Source organism: Manis javanica, chromosome 10 (genome assembly GCF_040802235.1).
Source record: "Manis javanica isolate MJ-LG chromosome 10, MJ_LKY, whole genome shotgun sequence".
Lineage (NCBI taxonomy): Eukaryota > Metazoa > Chordata > Mammalia > Pholidota > Manidae > Manis > Manis javanica.
Window position 1 is genome coordinate 76,066,519 of NC_133165.1, and position 21,909 is coordinate 76,088,427.

Below are 21,909 nucleotides of genomic sequence, written 5' to 3' on the forward strand. Positions count from 1 at the left end.
TTATTGACCCCTCAGAAGAAAAGGCAATAGATAAATGGCGCGAGACACGCTACTCATGCTGTTTGACAAGGTCCAGGCGCAAAGAGGTTTCCTGAAAGTCAGGAAACCTCCTAGCTGGCTCCTGCTACTCCTTACTTTGATTTTTGCTGCTATGTTGTTAATAATTGGACTTATGTATGGGAAACATCATGTGAAAAAGAATTTGACCCCCATAAAAAAGGACGATTTGGCCCAGGGTTATACCTGGAATAATGATTCTGAGAATAAAAGTAATATTGTGGGACCTACCGTTCCAGGCGTTCTGCCACAAGTAAATGAGGCAGAACAAGCCCAGCTTCCCATAAAACCAGATGTAGCTACTCCACCTTTTTGTAGTAATACAAACATGACGAGTGAGGAATTTTTTACAGAATTAACTAAGAAAGAGTTATGGGAACCCGGTTCATGGGAAAACCCAGCTTCCCCAGAAATCTATATGAAGCAACAAAGCAATAAAAAGAAACTGGTAGTCCCCACTGCCCAAGGCCCCCCTAATGTCACTTATAATATGGGAGGGCGTCTTTGGTATCCCCCTCGAGGAAAAAGTTCTAGGAGTAAGATAGGGAGATTCACATTTACCAGTATCCCATATACAGGAATTTATGATGAAAGTATGATAAAATATTATATTCATGGAAAAGTAGTAAGAGCAGATTCTGTGTCCTTGTTTGAAAGGATAAAGAGAGCTAGGAAACCATACTGCTATGGACGCGGGAGGAGATATGCAAGGAATTAAAAATGTGCAATGAATATTATGATAGAATAAGATGTTCATATTGCATTTGTAAGATGGATGAAGATTGTGGAGACCTAGGTAACAGCCATTTTTCTCCATCAATTTATTTTGGGTGTAAACCTAAAAAAACCGACACAGAGTATAGGATGGTATTAGAGAATAGTTTAGATACAAATTATTTAGCCTGAATTCTATATAACCTTAGACATAAGTCTTAAACTTTGTATAACCTCATATGCTTAAAAGCAAAAATATGACCCACACTTTGCCACATGTCATATTTTGTCTAGCACCAAGCACGTAGCTCACATGAATCACTAATCAAAGCAGACAGAGGGAAAGTTAAAAATTAAATGTTAGAAGGAAAGTTCAAGAGGAATGATATCTGATCAGGATCGAATCATCACTGATCAAAGAAAGACATTTTGCAATATTTGGAATTAAAATACTATAAAAATAAAGACACTGCTGGCTTATGCTAGGAGATGCCTCAACCTGATCTTGAGTCTCTTCATTCACCAACGCTGTCCTTTCCTTCTTCACTCCCACCCCGGTTGGAGCTGGACTCCGACAGATAAATCAACTTGGGATATTTTAATATACAGAGGAATTACTACTTTCAGGGCCATCATGACATAGAGAAGGGACCAAAATAACCATAAAGACAATTTATATGTGCCAAATATGAGATATAATTTCTTACAGTAAAATTAGTGTTTCCATAATTAGTCATTTATTAAGTAGTTTAGCTATTACTTGTATGTTCCTCAAAATAGATTGTGAGATGTTTGTCTGCATAGCAGTATCTGGGTGAATGCTTCCTGCCACCATATTTTTTATTAGAAGGTTGAGAAAATTCTAGGCACTCAAGATGCTTTGACTGGTTGTATCTAACGTGATGACCTTGTTTGAAGTTCATTTTTTATTCAATTTTTTTACGATTGTACTTCAAAATACTTATTTCCTTATCTCATTATCATTTTGTCCTTTATAATGAAATTTATGAATTTATCTAAATGTCTGTAAATAAGTATTCTGTTATTTTTCTCTACAACTCGTGTATGTCAAGGGTTCCTAGAAAATACGTTATTGTTGCACAGTAAAGTCTTACACTTTAGAATTACACCTTCAATTCAGAGTTAGAGAGCTTTTTTCCCTGTTCTGGCAGGGTAGCTGATTCAGGATGTCCAATAGAAAATTATAGCCATTCATCAACGAAGGCGAGGGAGTCATCTTTTATTGTAAAACCTTAGGCTTCTGGATGATTGTAAACTATCACAGACAGAATTACTCCCATTGTACTCCTCGGGGGCTTCTTGCTTCTCAGAAAAGAAAAACAGAGATAGTAAAGTTTGTTTCTTAACCACTGTCGACCTGGAGACTCCAAATATTGCTTGCTTCAGACTTCTACTCGATTTTAAGTCCTTCTCTCTCAGAAAGTATTAAATTGTGGGATTCAAATCAGTAAGACTTAAAATGTGATCTAGTCCACTGTTGAATCTACTGTGTGGTATTCGTTTATAAATAGATTTGGTGGTTTGCTACTGGGAGAGTAAAGAAGCAAGACAGAGGGGTCTTGTTTTTGCTTTTGTTTTTATATTATTTTTTTCTTTTCTCAGTAGGTGGACTCACACAGAGCAACTTAACTGGTTAGCTACTCGAGAATCATGAGGGCCCACACGGTTTCCTCCACTTACAACACAGAAGACACTCCCTGTTTTCTCGAGGAGTTCTGGTATGAGAAACTATCATATTTATTCTTTTAATTTGGCTAGTAAAGTAGAAAGGAAAATTAATAGTTTTGCTAAGAATGATTGACACATTACAGCTTGGTGCTCTTTCCTTCCTCACCACATCTATTTTTATGCCCCAAGTTTTTAAAGGATAGATTTTTAGGACTTGTAGGAACAAATAAGTTGTGCCATTATGGTTGAAGAAAAAGACCATTTCTTAAATAAATAAATAAGTAAATAGTAACTGCTAACTAACTTAAAATTTTATGCCTGGAAAGGGTGTGTCCTCTTTTAAGGCACTTTTTGAAAATTTTACGTAAAAACTGAATTCCAAAGTTAAGAGCCAACTAATTTTATTATTATACTACAGGAATATAATTTGACTGTTAATAATAATATTATCACATGTAACAGATGATATCCAACTTTTAATAGTCAGCAACACATTTTTCCACTCCTGTACTCTAGGAACAGCAGGGAATAAAATTCAACAAAACCAGGATGGGAGGGAGAGACAGCAAAGAGTAATGCCATATATGTATCTGGCCAAGAAAATGAAAATAAGCTGATCAGAACACAATATTCCTCAGGAATTCAATTAAGATAAGTAACATTCATTGTTGTTATTTATCAGCAGAAGATGGTTAATACTTTTTCAGATGTTAGAAAACTGTCCACTGTGTGTTGGCTTGAGCCATCATATCAATTCAAGATTTGTTCTTCCTTGCAGGCATTTTTCAGACAAGAAATTCCTTTCTGAACAATTATTCAACAAATAAATATTGAGTATATATTATGTTTCAGAAACCATTTGAAGTGCAGAGCACTCAACTAAGAGCAAAATGGACAACAATTCCTGTCCTTGGGGAGTTAAATTCTAGCTTAACCAGTAAAAGCTATATTTTTTCATGTACATGGACAATCATATAAGGTAATGGGTTTATTATTTCACTTTGACTATAGAAACTTAAATTATGACACATAATTTTACCTTTTCCCTAGTTCTAAAAGTTTTGCATTTCTATTTCTTTTTATTATTTATCACCATTTTCAGTTGAGTTTCTTATCCTGAAATGCTTGTATTTTTATGAGCTATTTAAATTATTTCTGAAACAATGTGAATTAAAATACACAAACAAAATCAGTGTGAGCAATATTCATGCCCTCATTTGGGAGCCAAACTAAATCAAACCTACTGAAAATTTGTATTTCTCATAATCTTAGGCATTAACTTTTAACAAACTACAGGAACTTATATTTATATAGAAGAGCCAGGAGAATTCATGAAAGCTTTATCATTGTAGAAGTCAAGAGAACTGGAATTTATTTATTTACCTTTTACATTTTATAATTAAAAAGCTTGACCTTTCACAAATTATAAAAACTTATTTTACCAAGTGGAATTGTACATTTTAGATAACTTTTTAGCTTACTGCTAACATGTGCTAAATTAACATTTTGTTCAGGATTTCCCCCAAGTTCTTACATACTTTGTTAACTTAATTGTCTATTAGTAACTTAATTTTATTGATTACTAATCAGAAATAACCCTTTATAGTAGAAAATATTATTGCCCTTATTTGATAGATGGTTAAGAAACCTAGGTTAAGGTAAGCTAAGTCACTTGAGCAAGTTACCACACTCAGTAAGTGATGGTCATTATATTTAAACACAGACAAATATCACAGCTGAAAGACTTAATTACTACACAGCTACAATATTCATTATGTATGATCTGTGAAAAAACATGTATTAGTATTTTTATATGGAGATATAAATTTTAAAAATATGTTTAATACAATAGGTGACAAATAAGCAAAGAAAAGTTTAATACAAATGGAATTGTGAACAAGAAGAAAAACTCTCTTTGAATATTGTTAAAAGGGGTTTATGGAATTGGGTGATATCAGGAATTTTAGATTATTAAGGAAGCAATATTGTACAATGACAGGTTTTAGAATTGAAACATCTTTGAAAGACCACCTGTGGTAGGCAGAATAATGATCCTCCAAAGATGTCCACACCCTTATCCCCGGAAGCTGTGCGTATATTATATTATTTGCCATAACAGATAAAGCAGATTAAGCATTTAGATCTTGAGATGGGGATATATCCTGGATTATTTAAGTGGGCTCATTATAATTTCATGAGTCCTTATAATGGGAGAACCATTTGCATGTAGAGTCAGATTCACAGAGATGTGACAGAACAAGGAGGAGAGATTCAAAGCCCGAGAGGGATCTGGCTAGCCTGTGCTAGCTTTGAAGATGGTAAAGGGGACCAAGAGCTAAGGAATCTGGTGGACAACAGAGAAGGGTCCTCAACTGACAGCCCGTCAGGAAGGAGGTACCTCAGTTCTACAACAGCAGAACTGAATTCTGCCAGTAGTCTTAATGGACAAGGAAACAGTTCCAGGAAGGAAGGCAGCCATCCATACACTTGCTTCTAACCCATGTACTTCTAACCTGCAGAATTACAAAATGATAAATTTGCATCGTTTCAAGTTCTGAATTTGTGGTAATTTGTTAAGGCAGTAATATAAAACTAATACCCAACATGAAGAAAATCTCTTCATGGGCAGAGAAATTATGTGTCTCTTTTATAGGTAAAGGATTTTATCTCAGATATATTAGGTGGAATTTTTACATATAAAACAGCAGTTGCATTTGAAAAATTCCAGAATGACAAGTATTTGTTATGGTTTTTAAGATGCTTTAGAAGAGAGATACCAAATCTCTGTGAGTAATGTATTCTAGGGAATAAAAGTCTTATTAAAAAAAGCTTTAAATCTCAGTAAGAAATATTTCAGTATTTTTATAATTAAACTTTTAATAAAATCATAGAATGAGCTGGAAGCAAATTTAAAAATAATCAAAATCAGCCCTTAAATTTTACATATGAGGATGCAGAGGTACAAAACTTGTATATAGAAACTTTAGTTTTCCAATTTGGAGAAAGATTTTGGGAGTAAGTTCTCACATTCAAAAACTTACTTTTCATTAGTGTCCATATTTGTTTAATGTTCTATCATGAAATTAAATGGAGAACTACAACCCTAGCCACATAAGTGGCTTCTCAGCCCATGAATATATAGCCTGATGATAGAATTAAATGCTAAATGAAAGAATGAACCTGAATTCCACCAGAGGAAACTATTCTCATGATTTATTCTGAACATAATTCATTATATCATCACTAAGATGGGAACAACAACCTGTATTACAAGGGCTACGTGGCCTGCACTTCTCACACCATATTTTAGAAACCTTAAACCTAAATTGTGACAGGCATGCATAAAGGGAATTGATTTAAGCTCCCTTAAAAATGCAAATGCATTCACAACTTTGTCTGCACATATATTTTACCACTGACGTGGACTTCTAAACAGTTTCAATTTTCTTCCAAACCTTTTTTTATGGAATGTTCTTACTTATTTTATATAAGGGGTTCAGTTTTGTTGTTAGAGACACAAGTGCCTCCTCAGGAAACTTACAAATATGGCCGCAAGGCTTAGTAAATCATCTCTGACAGATAATAAAATCTTTATAGAAAAACAGTGAAAAGACAGATGGGTATCAACATTCATTTGTTTTTGTCTTAGTCTTCTTCACGTCACCGATAACAAATCCCAAACACATCACTTACGCTTTCTTCCAGCTTATACATGGAATGAGGACTTGAGAAAGCTAGAGCACGGCATTCCTGTCCTAGGATTCCTGAACCTCATCATTCATTATTCCCACTGATTAAGGTAGGTGTTTGACATAAAAGCAGATTGGAATCTAGTTGTAAATCACATCCACACTTATAACTACAACCTTTTTTGAAAGAACTGGGTCACGAAAAATTATCAGTAAGTTAGGTTCAAAGTCCTTAGCATGATGGTCAAAGTCACTCTAGGTATATATGTTACCTGCTATTGGAGGCAGTATTTCTATTTGAATAGAAACCTGTTTGTTTTTTTTTAATGAGTCACAGTGATTTATAGATGCTGTAGATTATCTCTGCAACTGAATTAGAAAGTGACTTTATAGTGATCTTGATGCTTCCTATATTTCCAAAGTAGGCCATAAATCAGATAATCTCACAAATATTTTTGTACTTAGAATCACAATACTAATAAAAAATATAATATAGATCTTATTTATTCCTCTATTTTTTTTTTTTTTTTTGTATAGCCAACTAATTGACAAAATGTTTTTCATGAGAGGGAAACGGAAGGAGAGAGAAAACTCAGTTTCTTCCAAAGGAGTTAAATCTGTCATCTTTATAATTGGTAAATGAATTCAAAAGCAATTTGCAGCTTGAAAACTTTTGATGTTGCTGGTGATTGTGGTACCATTTAATGATAATGACAACAGTGATAACAGCAACAGCAGCGATTATTCATGAAATGAGATGCCTGAGTTGGGCCAGGCTTTCTCAAACTTATCTCATTTGATAGGGAATTCAGCAATGGGAAAAGATGGTATAAAGGAACAATATTGATTATGCAGAGGAAACTAAGAAAATAATACCCAAATCTCATTAAAAATTTGAGATGATACAAATGCTGAAAGTAATCCTTGAAAGTACTTCCATTAATATAAAACTTTAACTTTTGTTTCTAAGAGAAAATTGGTATAAAGAGAAAAATAAGTAAAATCATAGTAAATATTTTATCTGAAATGGATTAATCAAGAGTAATGTGTTTTTTTTAAGTAGTTGGGGAAAATCATGGTGAAAAAAATTTAAGAGTTTAATAAAAAATAAGAAAGCATACATAACTTTCTACTTATTGCTAATCAGGCAAATTTGAGGAAGATCAAATAAAACATGGGCATTCCAAGTAGACAGAGACCTCATATGGAGCCTTGACAGACGCGACAGGCATTAGATGTACTATCCTGCCTTAAATAACTAAGAAGCAAAGACAGACAGTGCATATGAAGCATCTGTTAATCAGGCATTGGACAGCACAGGGCTGTAATGCTTGAGACGGGAACATAAGGGGTGACCTCCACATCCACCCTTGATGATTGGAGGTCACTACCCAAACTTTGACAAAGGGAACTGAAGCCCAAACAGCAAAAAGTCCCAGCTAAAAGAAAATTTGGGGACTGGGGTTGAATTAGCTGGAATTTTCAGGACATGAAACCAGTTATGAAGGAGTTGCACAGACAAGCAGATACAGAGTACTGCAGAAGAGTCCTCTGTGAGGCTGGCTCTACCTGGATCCTAACCAGTTTGTGCACCGGGACGGGCTCTGTGAGGCCAGACAGAGAACAGCTAACTGAGGACAGTGAGATGAATGCATTTTCCAGAGTTATTACATTGTTGGGAGAATTTGGAGAGGAGACTACCCAAAGTGGAAATAGCTCATTGAACATCTAGGCATTCTACTATAACCCAAGAAAGATGTTTTAGAAGTAGGGCATCTCTAGCCCTTTAAGGAACAGACTTGATCCTATCTAACAATGCCTGAAAGTAAGGTTTGACAGGATTAAGCTGATCTGCCTGTTCTGTTTGCCAGAACAAAACTCAATACAATTTAGATGGAAGCAACAAAATCAAAGTATAGGATCTGCCTTGTTCAGAATAGAATTAAAATGACTAGACATTGCCCTTATGAATATAGATGCCCAAATAGAGACTCAAGGATATCCACTCGAAGTTTGTGTGGCGTGTAGAGATGTAGGGAGAATGTATCATGTCTCAGTAGTGTTAGGCAGAAAGACAGAAATTAGTGGGATGAAAAGGAGAGAGGGGCCCCCAAAACTGACTCAGGGAGTTGATCAGATAGGGCCAGAGAGCCAGAAATGACTCAGAGAGTTAATCAGATGAAGCCACAGGGTCCAAGAGTGACTCAGGAAATGTCCAGGGTCCCCCCAGATAAGAAACATCAGAGCACAGTCACAGCACAGCCCCTGTCCTCATTTTACCAATCAGAACCAGCCTAGAGAGCCAACAGCTGTCAATCAAGGACCTCTCTGCCCTGCCAAAACCACATAAAAGACGCCTCAGAGTGAGCACCAGGACCTGTCTTATGTTAGGCAGGCCCGCTCTGCTACTCTATGCAGAGTGTGTTAAAACTTACTTTGCTTTCTTGACTTTGGTCTCTCGTCTCACTATATCTGACTTCCCTGTGACACGGAGCCAAGTTCCTTCCTTCCTAACAGTAGGAGAATCAATCTGATTATTGTCTTTTGTTTAAAATGTCAACATCTTTATGAAGGGGTTACACATTCAGAGGATTCATTATCTGAAGAATCCTAGTGAAGTCTGATTAGCTGTTATAAGTGCTTTGTTTAAAATAATTCAGAAATCTTCCAAATGTAAAACAAGATTTACCTGGAGGTATAGATTTGTAATCATAAAACGTATTGGAAGGTCATAGGCTGCGTCATGTGGGGTCCATTTGGGAGGCACATGTCTGTTTCCCTACTCCTGCCATAACTCACCTGCAGGGATGTCTCCACAAAAAAAAAAAAAAAAAAAAACACAAGAAAGGAGACCAAAGGAAGGAAGCATCAGATCAATTAAAACTTCACTGAAGCCTCATTTGTGCATGTGAAATAAAAACAGCATCTTGGTGACGCTCTCATAAATCTAAGTTACACTACATTTAATAAACAGGGCATTCCACCAGGTTAGGTAAAGTAAAAAGGCTTTCTCCTTTCATTTTCAACTTCAAAATAAACACATTCACTTGTTAACACACATTTGTATTGCCTAAGTTCTCTGTGGATTTGAACACTGACTTCTTAATTTCACTACAGTTAGAAATAAAATATGCAATATCTAACACTGCTGAACTGCCATAGAAAATATATCCAAAAACAATTACCTGTGTTTTTATAGATGTAAGGAAATTATCTTTAAAATACTTCAAATTGCTTTTCAAGTATTAATCATTTTAATTTGTATTCAACTACATATACATATGAATATATATAGTATGAATATGGCTCTCTTCATGCAAAAGACTAAAGACACTTGAATTGGATAATATTTACATATTTTAATTCATTGATAATTTTAGCTTATAATATTCCAAAGTAGCATTCTTTGAAGCATATCTGTTTTTGAGAACTTAAAAATGATAGTGTTTTTACTATATTATTTTATTAATATGAGATAGTATTATTTGATTATAATATTTAAAGTTACTCATACCTTTACAAAATGGACTTTGATCTAACCCATTTAGCAAATGGTTCATTGAAAGATTGCTCTTTTTCTAGCTCTGTCTTAGATAAAGCTGCTGCTGCTTCTTGTTCCTAGAGGCAATATTGTTTTCCAAAAAAACAAATGAATGGGTAGATTAGAAGTATATACCAACCATGGGGGGAGAAAGAGAAAACACTGGTTTAGTAAATCTATGAAAATTAAAGAAATGAAGTTACTTTGATATTAATCATTCATACTTAATCTAACTTGTTTGTTTGCCATATGCCAGTGAACTAACCCAGAGGTACCACAAATTACCACTGATCAATAGTTTGAAATCACAACATTTGAACTTTAGCCTTTAAGTTCACTCTGTTGTACTCTGTGTTTTATCATTGTGTTTTGTGGAATTATTCATTCTGGAAGTAGACCAATATTGTTCAGATCCTTATAGAATTCTAAAAGTGAACACTTTCTATTTACAAGGACCTTAAAACGGGAAGGAAATTCTATTTCAGATTGTAGTGAACACGTGCCCCCTTATTTACAGGGAGGGACTGGTAAAATAAATAGGGTGTGGAACTTCCTTCAGATCTTTGGATATTTACTACTTCCTAATGATGAAGTAAGACAAAAGCAAAGTAAGACACTGTAGTAGCTACAATTCACTGGGGGTCCCCTGTGGCGGGACTGTGCAATGTCAAGATTAGTAAGTGCTTCTGTACCAATTTTTGTTTCATTTTGGTGAATCACTTAATGGATTCAGACTTTACTTTGCTTAATTATAAATTAAGAGTGTTGTCCTGGCTTTAAGACACCATTTAACTCTGAAATTCTAGGCCCCTTGCTAACAAATTACAGAGACTTGAAACTACTGAGTTGAATTTTTTTACTGGTATAAATAATCTTTCAAGTGCATATTATATAGGTGACAATTCAGTGCAAATTCATGTAAGCTTCCTCTTAATTATCCCAACAACAAACAAATATAACAAAGTGGTAAATTGGTCCTCCTCTGCTCGTGTAGTAACATATGTGATGCTGTATGGAGCATGGAATAGTTCTCTCTGTAGTTTAAAACGAGGAGCCTGAGGTCTAATTTTGGAATTATGTTGGTAATCCTTAAAGGACTTACCTTTACATGTATGAATTATGATGTAAATAATTTATAGAAATATAAAGTTCCCTGGTGGTGTTTTCCACAGACTCATAAAACACAGAAGAGAATCCAGATACAGACCTCCAACTACTCCAGACATACAGGTATCTTTCTTCCTCAGGAAGACTATCAGAGGTCCAGGTTAACCCAGGGCTGACCTCACTCTAGGCCTTTGTCCCAGTGTAATTCTTAATAGTGCACTTTTCATTCTTAAAGTAATTCTTTTCAGTTGATAAAAATATTTCCAGCCTATCTCTAGGTAACTCAAGGGAAGTTATTTCGATCATACCTGTAATAAGCCATTTCATAATACTCACACTAGGGCATAGTAAAAGTATTCTCCTTGCCATCAGACTTACATACCACAGACTACATTTAAATTCCTTCCCAAATTGCCCTGCTTCTTTGTTTGGTTTTGATGTTGATTCTTTATGATGATACTGTTACAGCACTGGTGTTTCTTTGCATTTTCCTCTTCATTTTTTTTGGCAATAACAAAATAAATGAAATGTGTAATCTATTCCTGGAATGATATGAAATCTACAACCTTTATTAAAAGCTCTAAGATAAATGAAATCAGGTTTTGCTGGAGAGTTTTATTAATACCTTTTTTGTAACATGGCTTAGAAAAGGAGATGTGTTTCTGCTCAAATTATGTTCAATGAATTTTCTGTTTTCTTAAAAAGTGGATGGAAAGGCCATTAACTTGATTCTGTAGGTTGTTCTACCAACATTGTCCATTCAATATATTTTAAACAAATAAACACATTTAGAAAAAGAACTGGATAAAAAGGCACTTTACTTAAACCTTCATGATATTTGACAAATATATGAATTGTTATGTAGGGTGGGTTAGAAATAATCTATGAAGAGCTAAAATGATGGGCTTCCATGAAAATAGGGCCCACCTGCTAGGGAAAAAGCTATTAATTAACACATCCAGTGTCTTCTAACTTTAGAGATGGATGACTGGAGACTACTATGACATCAGACTGTTTCTCCACTACTTAGACAAAGCAAATGATTCTAATGTGATTTGGCACAGAAGTACGTGTAGTGACTAAGAGCTTAACACTGGAGTAGAGAGAATTGTACTTTTTCAGATGAGACTTGAAACCCTATTTGAAAAGATAGTATTGAATCTCCTGACAACAAATGCTATAGGGAAACCGTTCTGATTAATAATGGGCTCTTTTGAACTCAACTGACATCTTCCACTTCAGGCACTGGAAGAAAAACAAAGCATGCAGTACAAAGTAATGTAGTGATGGTCTGAATAAGAAAACAGTACAAGTTATTAATGTCACCAATCATGTGAGTCATTAGTTTTTCCTAGCCTGCAGCCTCAAAGTACCTATATCTCATTCATGTTAACCTACTTCCAAAATAACATTATTTAGAATATGTTTACCAACAAAGAAGAAATATTTCCTTTTCTTCTACAATGTTTTATTTATCAAATGTTGTAGAAACAAAACTAGGCAGAGCAAGCTGGTTTAAAAGTGAAATTACCCAAACATACTCAACAACATATCATAGTTACATACAAAAAATAGAGCTATGTCAAGCAAATTAGGAAACTTACAAGGTGTACACACATTTGTATTACATTATTTACATTTTTGAGGCAAAACACCAGTTCTACACATGTTAAATCTTGGTTACATTTGCTTTGCAATCATAGATGTGTACAAATCCCCTGGGGAGTCTGGTATAATAATTACTTTAGAGTGTGTTGTAAAAATTAGTTGACAAACATGGGGTTTGCACATAGTGAAACAATATTTTTATTTGATTTTAAGTATTTTAAATTATAGTCTCAGATTCTGAGCTTTGAGCAACTGCTACTTCTCAGGGCACAGAACATTATAATTCTTGTGTTTATTCTTCTTTCTTAGTTTATGCTTGTTTTATTTTTATTTTTTCTTCTTTCAATGCTCCTTTACATAGGGACTTACTATAATACATTTGCTATATGCCCCTGAAAAAGTAAACATATTTGTAAAATATGTATGCTACTTGTCTGTTTTCCATTTAACTCGTATAAGGCTACAAAGTGCCTTTAGTTTCTAAATGTGATTCACTTAACACTGGCTTTAAGATTACTCCATGTTTTTTTGTGCACACTTAATCATTTGCTTCTAAATGCTACACATGCCTTCCACATTCTACCTACCCTTTTTCATGAAAGACAGGTGATTTTCAGTTTCCTACCACTGTAACTTCATATATGCTTTACCACTCTTACAGATCCCTTTATATAAGAATTAGTCTTATTACATACTGAGGACTGGACTGCTGCATAAACATGTTGAACAGTACTAAGAACAACTAGATTATTCTCCTGAAGATTCCAATAGTTGAAACCTTCATCAATATTTCATAAGGTTTAATTTCCCTGTATCTTCACCAGTACATGGTATTAGGTGTACTATCTCATTTTTAAGTTGTCCATTACTCTGATTTTGTTTCTAGCAAACAAACTGATATTTCTTGACAAGTCAAGAAGTTTGTGAACTGACTCTGGTATGTTCAGTATTTGATATTCTAGTCATAGTAAATATTGACAATTTATCCCTTCCTCTTGCAATATTTGAACTTATTTTCCTAAATATTATTTGTATAGAATCTCAAATTGTCTCTATAATAGTGGCACAACTTGTTTTATTTTCAATTTAAAAAAAAAGTATATCTCAGTTAAGTATGATTTTGATCATATAGATTGTTATTATTATAGAGAAACAGTCTATATTGCCTTAGGAAATTCCTCATGAATTCTAATTAATTTGAGGTGTTTATCATGAAAAGACAACATTTAACTTTCTTTACTGTATAATCCTTATTAGGTTTTGGAATCAAAATTATGTTACACCTTCTAAATTAGTTGGGAATAATTCTTCTATTTCTCATTTTTTATATAGAAAAGTACATAAAGTTAGTTAATTTGGTAAAAATTACTTGAAATTCATCTAGATCTGAGACTTTTTGAGCTAATAAATAAAATATCGTTTCCAAAATTATTGCTCTTATGTAAACAATTTTCATTTTCTCATAATTTTACATTTTTCCAGGATGTATGTTTCATAAATATTTCGAATTTATTGTATGCAATATTTTGTCTTGTGAATGTACCTTTTTTCATTCTTTATTTTGTTCACTTTTGTCTTTTTTTCTTACATTTTATTCATCACTCTCATATAGGTATTGTGTAACTTTTTAATCTTTTTAAAGTCCCGGTCACCTCCATTGTTTTTATTATTGACTTCTGATCATATGATTCTTCATATTTTGTTACTGACTCTATCATTCTACTGAAGACTAGTTCGTTTGTTTTCAAACAAATTTACAACTTGTATTCAAATAAAACTTAAAGCTGTAAACTTCCCCCTAAATTCTGTTAGCTGTGCCCCACAAATTTTAACATGCATTGACTTAATTGTTGCTTATTTCTCTTATAAATTCCTCTTTAAGTCACTGTTTTATTTCTAGACTAATAGGATTTTTAAGATAGATTTCTGTTAGTAGCTTTCTAATTTAATTTTATTATGATTAGAAAATATATTCTGTTAACACTGCAGACCTCAAAGTCATTTAAGAAACTTAATTTTGGAAACTTCATTCTACAATGTACTATTACAAAATAATTTTAATCTATATTGACAAAAGACACATAATCACATATATGCTTGGAAAATTAGTACTAAAAATATACTGCAATATATTAATCGGATCAACTACATAAGATTTTATTATCTTAAACATTATAACATATTTGATTATATTTAGTAAATTTCAATTACCCATCATAATTCTAAAGATGGTGCAGACTATGTATTTATTATACTGGAAAGACTATTATACTCTTTAGTAAATCGTGTTTTCTGTTTTTTTTTATTTTGGGTTAACATGATGTTTCCAATATGGGAGAAGTGGATTAATTTATACATAATTGTAAGAGTAATTATGAGATAGACCAATTATGAAATTCACAAATAAGTCCCTGTCTTTTTTTTTCTAGTAGTTTCTTGTTGAAGTTGGTATTAATGCTACTTTTTAATTTTTCTTTGTAAACATCTAAATTTTGTGCAGCGTTAGAGAATTTTGTAATATCTGCTCAAAGACACTGTGTTTGTTAAGTTCTTCATCACTTTACTTATTATATTAAAATCCAAAACATCTTTGGATGGACTAAGAAGTAAATGTAAAGGTGAATACTTTTGAAAGTATATCTTTCCTTCTAGATTCCATATCTTTAATCATATCAACAACAATTATTTTCTAAAATGCATATTTTCTCTACTTGGTTTATTAATGACAACATAGCATCAACTCACCTTTTGTTTTACATGTTTCTAAGAATGTTATGATACAATATGTTTTGTTTTACATAGATATTTGAAGTCATGAATGCCTGATCATATATTGTAGAGTGGCCATGGAGCATAAAATACTAGGTATTCATTAACAACGAACTTTTCTACAACTATCTGTCTATTCATCTATCACCTATTATCCATCTTCAGTAGCCTTAGTAAAGGTCTGTGACTGTTAGAATGTCACAGAGGCAATAGTAATATAATTCAAATTTGTATAAACATTTCTCCAAAGTTATTTCAGAAACTTTCTGAACGTTAGATGTTTGTATAGCTGCTGCTTTCTGCAGATATAGCACCAGTACACAGTCAGGGAGTTTATTCCAACATTGTCCTTTGTAATAATGATATGAAATGTGTGGTTCATGTGATAAGCAAAGGATTCATAATGTGCAAATACTTGAACTACTTCACAATAATTCAGAATGTTTTTTTAACCACTTTATCAGGTATGATCAACTTGTAAAAAGCTGTTCATATTTAATGTATACAACTTGAAGAGTTTGAGGACACAATCATTCTTTAAACTAGGATTTTTTTTTACTCATTCAACTATCTAACTTCTTTTGTAAATAGAAAGAATCTAAATTCATTACAGTCCACAGTAATTACCACAGGGTAATTTCTCTATTTCTTTAGACCATTGTGCTAATAAAGTCAAGGACTTGGCTTTTACTCACTATGTATATAGTGGGATTGTTCTGTTATATTTCTATTGACAGCCCTTCTGAGCAACCATCTCACAAACATATGCCTGAGGTACAGCAGGTTTTGGTGATAAATATATTAATTCATTCTTAAATTATATTTTTTTCTTTCAAACAATATTTTACCTCTTCATTATTCCTAACAGCAGTCAAGACCACCTGGTATAGTACAAATACAAACAAGCTGAATCCCTGACCAGCCTTCAAGAAATTTATTCAAGTAAAGACAGACTTTCTTATACCTAACTATAATGCAATCTCAGGCTTCTATAATTAATATAAATGCATCTCTTAGTTTAACTGTGTGGGTTACATTGTTCTGGGTTTTTCATTTTTGACCAAGTAAATGTTGGCTTTAAAATAGCTAGATTGAGCTTATCAGACTTCTACTACCCTTACAGCTTCAGTTATAGCCTTATTTAGTAATGTACTACACACAGAGAATTTTCATTTTCAGATTTGGTTAAAACTGAAAGATGACAATAAGCTTTTTCTCTTTTCCTAAACCTTTCCATATATGATGTATTACAGCCCCCCTTTTAAGAATGGCATGCAGGCTAGTCACAAACAAAAGAAGGTACAACTGGACACAAGAAATTGAAGGCATTTAATTATTTTTAGTTTCAGGTGGTGGTAAGAGACATATTTCATAATGCTGCTGTAGTTGTGTTTATATGGAGTACAGCTCATGCTATGATCAATGAGATATATGAAGCACATTAAGCCAACTGTCGATGGTGTCGGTGGAAAAATGGGAAGGCATATGTAAAGTAAGTGTAAAAACAGAAGATGTGAAGTCCTGTGTTTTATTCTGTGGAGTGATTTGAATGGCCTTGCAAGAATGGAATCACTAACTTGAATTACAGCAGAGTTATTTACTGATTTTAGTGAATTTTATTTTACAACAAATCCATCTGTAGAAATAAACTAAGATGCAAGAAGTCAAAGGAACAAGCCAAAATAACAAACGTAGAATAAATTAGAAGCTATTATCCAACCCCCACTTAGCCAACCCAGAAAATCCACAAGTTCCTACCCTATCTACAATAAGGCATAAATTTAACCTTTATAACTTGTAGGCTATTTCTTCCATACCTACAAATTGAGGAGTATGCTTACAAAGAGTCAGTTTTTTTCTATACTCAAACCATTTTATAGAACTAGTACTTATTTATGAAATTTCATTAAATAAAAGTTATTAAGAAGCATGCATTTAATAAGAACAGTTCTTTGTGGCAATACTGAATTAAATATTTGTAAAGATTTATTAAGGCCATACTACCAAAAACAATCTGTGTGTCACCAAAACAAATTTAAGAATCATAGAAAAAAGTTCATAAAAATATAAAGCTCACAATGAATCTAAATTTTCATCCCATTAAACAAAACTGAAAAGAGAAATAATAACTATATCCTATGTGAGTGTTTTATGCAAGAAAGAATACAAAATTCTAAACACCTAAAATATTTTTAAAGAAGGGCCTTAAGTCAAGTTTTCAAATGTATGCACAGTGCTTACATCATTTATTCTTCCATCACTTTAAAGGCAACATTCCATACAGTACATCAAACTAAAATACTTCTGCACAGTAAAAGAAATGATCTTTTACTGTGTTAAGATGTTAACACAGTAACATCTTAACAACTTGCAAGATGTTACATCTTAAGTAACATCTTGCAAGGCCATTCAAATCACTCCACAGAATAAAACACAGGACATCTTAACACAGTAAAAGAACACAGATGTTAACACAGTAAAGTGTGTTAAAACACAACTTGCAGAATGGGAGAAAGTATTAACAAACTACATCTAATAAGGAGTTAATGTCCACAATATATAAGGAACTCATACAACTGACTAACAATAAAAAACAAATAGTCCAATTAAAAAATGGGAAAAGAACCTGAATAGACATTTTTTCAAAGAAGATATACAAATTGCAAACTGGCACATGAAAAGCCTATCATTACTAGGGAAATGCAAATCAGAACCACAGTGAGATATCACCTTATACCTGTTAGAATAGTTATCACCATAACGACATGAGATAACAAATGCTGGATATGGAGAAAGGAACCCTTGTGCCCTGTTGGTAGGAATATAAATTGGGGTAGGAACCATGTGAAACAGAATGGAGGTTCCTCAAAAATTAAAAACAGAACTACAATATAACCCAGCACTTTCACTTCTGGGTTGGTATCTTAAGGAGATGAAATCACCATTTCATTTCATTTTAAAGAAATATCTGCATCTTCATGATCATTGCACTTATTGACAATAGCTAAGACATGGAAGCAACCTAAGTGCTTATCTACAGATGAATAGATAAAGAAAATGTGATGCACACACATGCACACATGCACGCGTGCATGCACACGCGCGCACACACACACACACACACAATGGAATACTATTCCACCATAAAAAAGAAAGAAATCTTGTCATTTGCAACAACACAGATGCACCTTGAAGGCATTATGCTAAGATAAATTAGTTAGACAAAGGAAGATAAATACTGTATGATTTCACATGTTATAAAAAAACCAAACTCACAGTGAAAGGAAAGGAGCGACACACAACAGCAATTTACCGGAGAGTTCCGCTTTATTAGGGAAAGGTGCTGGGATATATAGGATGGGGCATAGGGTGATTGTGGTGTTACTTCTACGGGGCTGGTGGCTGTTGGCTAGGTGCTGGGATTGGGAGGGGGGCGAGAGGTGATTGGGCTTCAGGTGGCGCCGGCGGGAACCGAGGACCCCGAAAAGAAGCCGGAAGTTCGCCATCTTACTGGTGGGGACCCTTCATTCCCCCCTTTCTCCTCTATGGGTTTGTGGACGTTGCTTTCTCTCTGACTGCTTCCTGCTGAACAGGGGCAGAGAAGGGACTGAGGGTTTGAGGATTGGGAGGAAAGGGTTGATAGGACTCCCCACAGTAAGGATGAGTAGATGTGGACTTCTTCAGGTTGGAAATCAATGAAGGTTCCCTGTAACCATAGGTTGAGGACCTGTTGATTCTAATGGTGCCAAGAGGATATGGGTGTCAGGAGCCAGGCGTCTGCGGCTATTGTTTCCAGGAACAGTTTCCAGCGGAGAGAGGGGTCCATCTCAGCATGTGGTGAGGAGGTCACGTGAGGGTGAGGGGTTTTCCGTGGCCAGAAGCTGGTAGTTCCTGAGTAAAAGCTGGTTGAAAGCTTGATTAGAGATTTTCCCGACTTGGGATTTGATGAACTTTATTATACAGGGTAAGAAGAGACAGACAAGAAGAATGACTATTATGGGGCCTGCAATGGGCCAGAGCCAGGTGAGGAGGGGGTTTGTTAGTATTGACGAGAATGGGTTGGAATTGGAAGCAGAGTGGAGGCTGGAGGCAAGGTCAGTGAGTTTGGTGATGTCAGTTTCTACAATGCCGGATTCGTTGATGTAATAGCAGCACTCTTCCTGGAGGAAGACGCAGGTGCCACCCTTCTCGGCTGTAAGCAGATCTAGGGCCCGCCGGTTTTGAAGGGTGACTTTAGCTAGCGAAGTGACTTGTCTTTGGAGAGAGGCTAGGGAATCGGCAGTGGATGCCAGGGCTCCCTCAAGTTTGGCGTCGAGATCTCTAACTGCCCATAGAGAGTGACCCAAGGCTCCTCCTGAAAACCCCACCCCAATGGCTGAGGTGATTAAAGAGATACCGACCATGATGGGAAGGAAAGCAGCCCTTTTTGTGCGCGAGTGCAAGGGAGGTTGGAGCTCAAGGAATTCTGCCATGCTGTAAAGTGTAAGCTGTGGGATTAGGGTGACGAGAATGCAGGGTGTATCGGAGTTGAGAGGCAGTGAGTTGAAAAGGCTGCCATTACACCAAAAGACGTGTCCCGGTTGTGTAAAAGTCTTAGAGCCGGAGGTAGGGGTGTAGATAGAGAGGCAGTGAAGTGCACTGGAGGGGGGTGGAGTTGGGCCTACACAGTGGTGGATGGTGAGATTATCTGGGTATTCTGGCTCCCATAGGGGTATGTCTGCCAGGGGACGGAGGGGTTGTCCTTCTGCATGGAAGGAGTAGTTGGAAATATTAAGGGGCACGGCGGCCAGCAGTGGGCGCTGTAGTGATGCGCACAAGAAACAATTGGCGGTGTTGAGGGTGTGGTTGAGAAAGATGGTGGTGTCTTGAATGAGCTGTAACCAAGAGTAGGAGGAATAAGATGAAGAGGCGCCGTCAAGAGTTTGGATAATGACTTTTTCGGAATGTCTGATATCTGATGCAACTTGAGAGATCTGGGAGCGAGAGGGAACATACTCTCGAGAGATATGAAGGGTACCGTGGGGGGTCGAGGACCCCTTGTAGTAAACTGAGGCTGTTACTCCAGCAGCCCATCGAGAGTCCCAGGGATCTGGGATTGATAAGGAGAATGAGCCGTTGGGATATTTCATGAAACGGTTGGAGGAGTAATACTGTGGGTACTGGAAGTCACCCATGTAGTGAATGGTGCAAGACCAGTAGGGGCATCCCCCGTAGGTGTCTGGCCATCGCCTGCAAAAGGCTTGTCTTTGGTCATAGAGGAAGCAGAGGTAGGGAGAATAAAGGTAGCTGTAAATGAATACTTCAGTGGAGGGAGGAAAGTGGAGGTACAAAGGCTCAGAGCAGCCTTTCAGAGGGCAGTCTGATGTGGCAATGAGGGCAGTAACTTTTGTTTGATGCTGTGTGTAAGTCTGCTTGACTTTGAATCGCCATACAAAGGAGGATGGGGCGGCAGGGAAGACAATAGGAATGAGGGAAAAAAGCGAGAGAGCAGTAAAGGAGGAAAAAGTCATGATTCAGGTATGGATGGCAAAGAGGGTGCACGGGAGATGCGGAGCTTCAAGGGATCAGAGGGATGAGGCGTGGTAGAGTAGACAGCGTCTTGGGCTGTGTCCGAAGGACTCTGGATTGTGACTGATGGGTCTTGGGTGTCCAGAGAAGGTGAGTCTTGGGTATTTGGTTTCAACCTGGAGATATGAATCCAAGGGGTGACAGAGTTATCAGGCAGTGAGAGCTTGGCAGCCGAGGGGGTGCAGAGAATAACTGGGTGTGGACCTTCCCATTTCGGGGTGAGAGAGGGCTGATCCTCTGGTGGCTTATAAAACACTAGTTGGCCGGGCTGTAAGACAGGAGGATTTTGGGAGGCGGATGGATCAGGAAGGAGCCATTCTTGATATTTCCACAATTCAGTGCGGAGGAGAGAGAGTAGTGGAAGGGCTATATTGGGAGGAATTGGTCCTTTGTGGGAAGGGAGCCCCGGGGGTAGAATCGGGCGGCCGTACATGATCTCAAAGGGTGACAAGAAGGAAGGTTTCTTTGGGAGGGCTCGAATGCGGAGTAGAGCTAAGGGAAGTAAGCGAACCCAGTCAAGGTGTAGTTCTAGAGATAGTTTGGTCAGGATGTCTTTTAGAGTCCTATTGGCTCTTTCTACTTTTCCTGAAGCTTGTGGTCGATAAGGACAATGTAAATGCCAGGGGAGCGAGAGCGACTTGGAGAGGTTCTGGATAATTTGGGCAGTGAACTCAGGGCCGTTATCTGATTGGAGGGAAGTGGGCATCCCGAACCTAGGAAAGATCTGGGTGAGGAGGATAGAGGCAACTACGGATGCTCGTTTGTTAGTGGTGGGGAAAGCTTCAACCCATCCTGAAAATGTATCTACTAGCACGAGTAGGTATCTGGTACGTCGTACAGGGGGCATGTTAGTGAAGTCTATTTGCCAATCTGCAGCGGGGACATTACCCCTTGCTTGATGAGCCGGGAAGGGTCGGGCTTTGAGGGGGGTATTAGGGTTAGTGCGTTGGCAGATGGTGCACTTGCAGGTGATTTGGTTAAGTAGGGTTTTGTCTTCAGGAGAGAGAGGAAAAAAAGATTGTAAAAAATGGATTAAGGATTGGGGGCTGGGGTGGAACAGGTCATGTAAGAGGCGGAAGAGAGACTCTTTGTCCTGAGAGCAGAGGGCATCTTGTGATAAGGCTAAAACTGCAAGGGCAGACGGATTGTTGCCTGGTGCGTTTTCTG

At 36.1% G+C, this 21,909-nt stretch overlaps 1 protein-coding gene across 1 annotated transcript in view; it reads right to left on the bottom strand.

Moving 5' to 3' along the window:
- Window positions 1-12,016: 12,016 nt before the first annotated feature.
- The window catches only part of LOC140843857 (endogenous retrovirus group FC1 Env polyprotein-like), a 224,261-nt gene continuing 214,368 nt past the window's right edge, over window positions 12,017-21,909 (bottom strand). The window contains exons 3-4 of the mRNA XM_073214279.1: window positions 19,358-20,858; window positions 12,017-12,042 (exon numbers count right to left, since the gene is read on the bottom strand). Coding sequence (XP_073070380.1) covers window positions 12,017-12,042; window positions 19,358-20,684 — 1,353 coding nt within the window. The 5' untranslated portion in view covers window positions 20,685-20,858. The remainder of the gene's footprint in view (window positions 12,043-19,357; window positions 20,859-21,909) is intronic.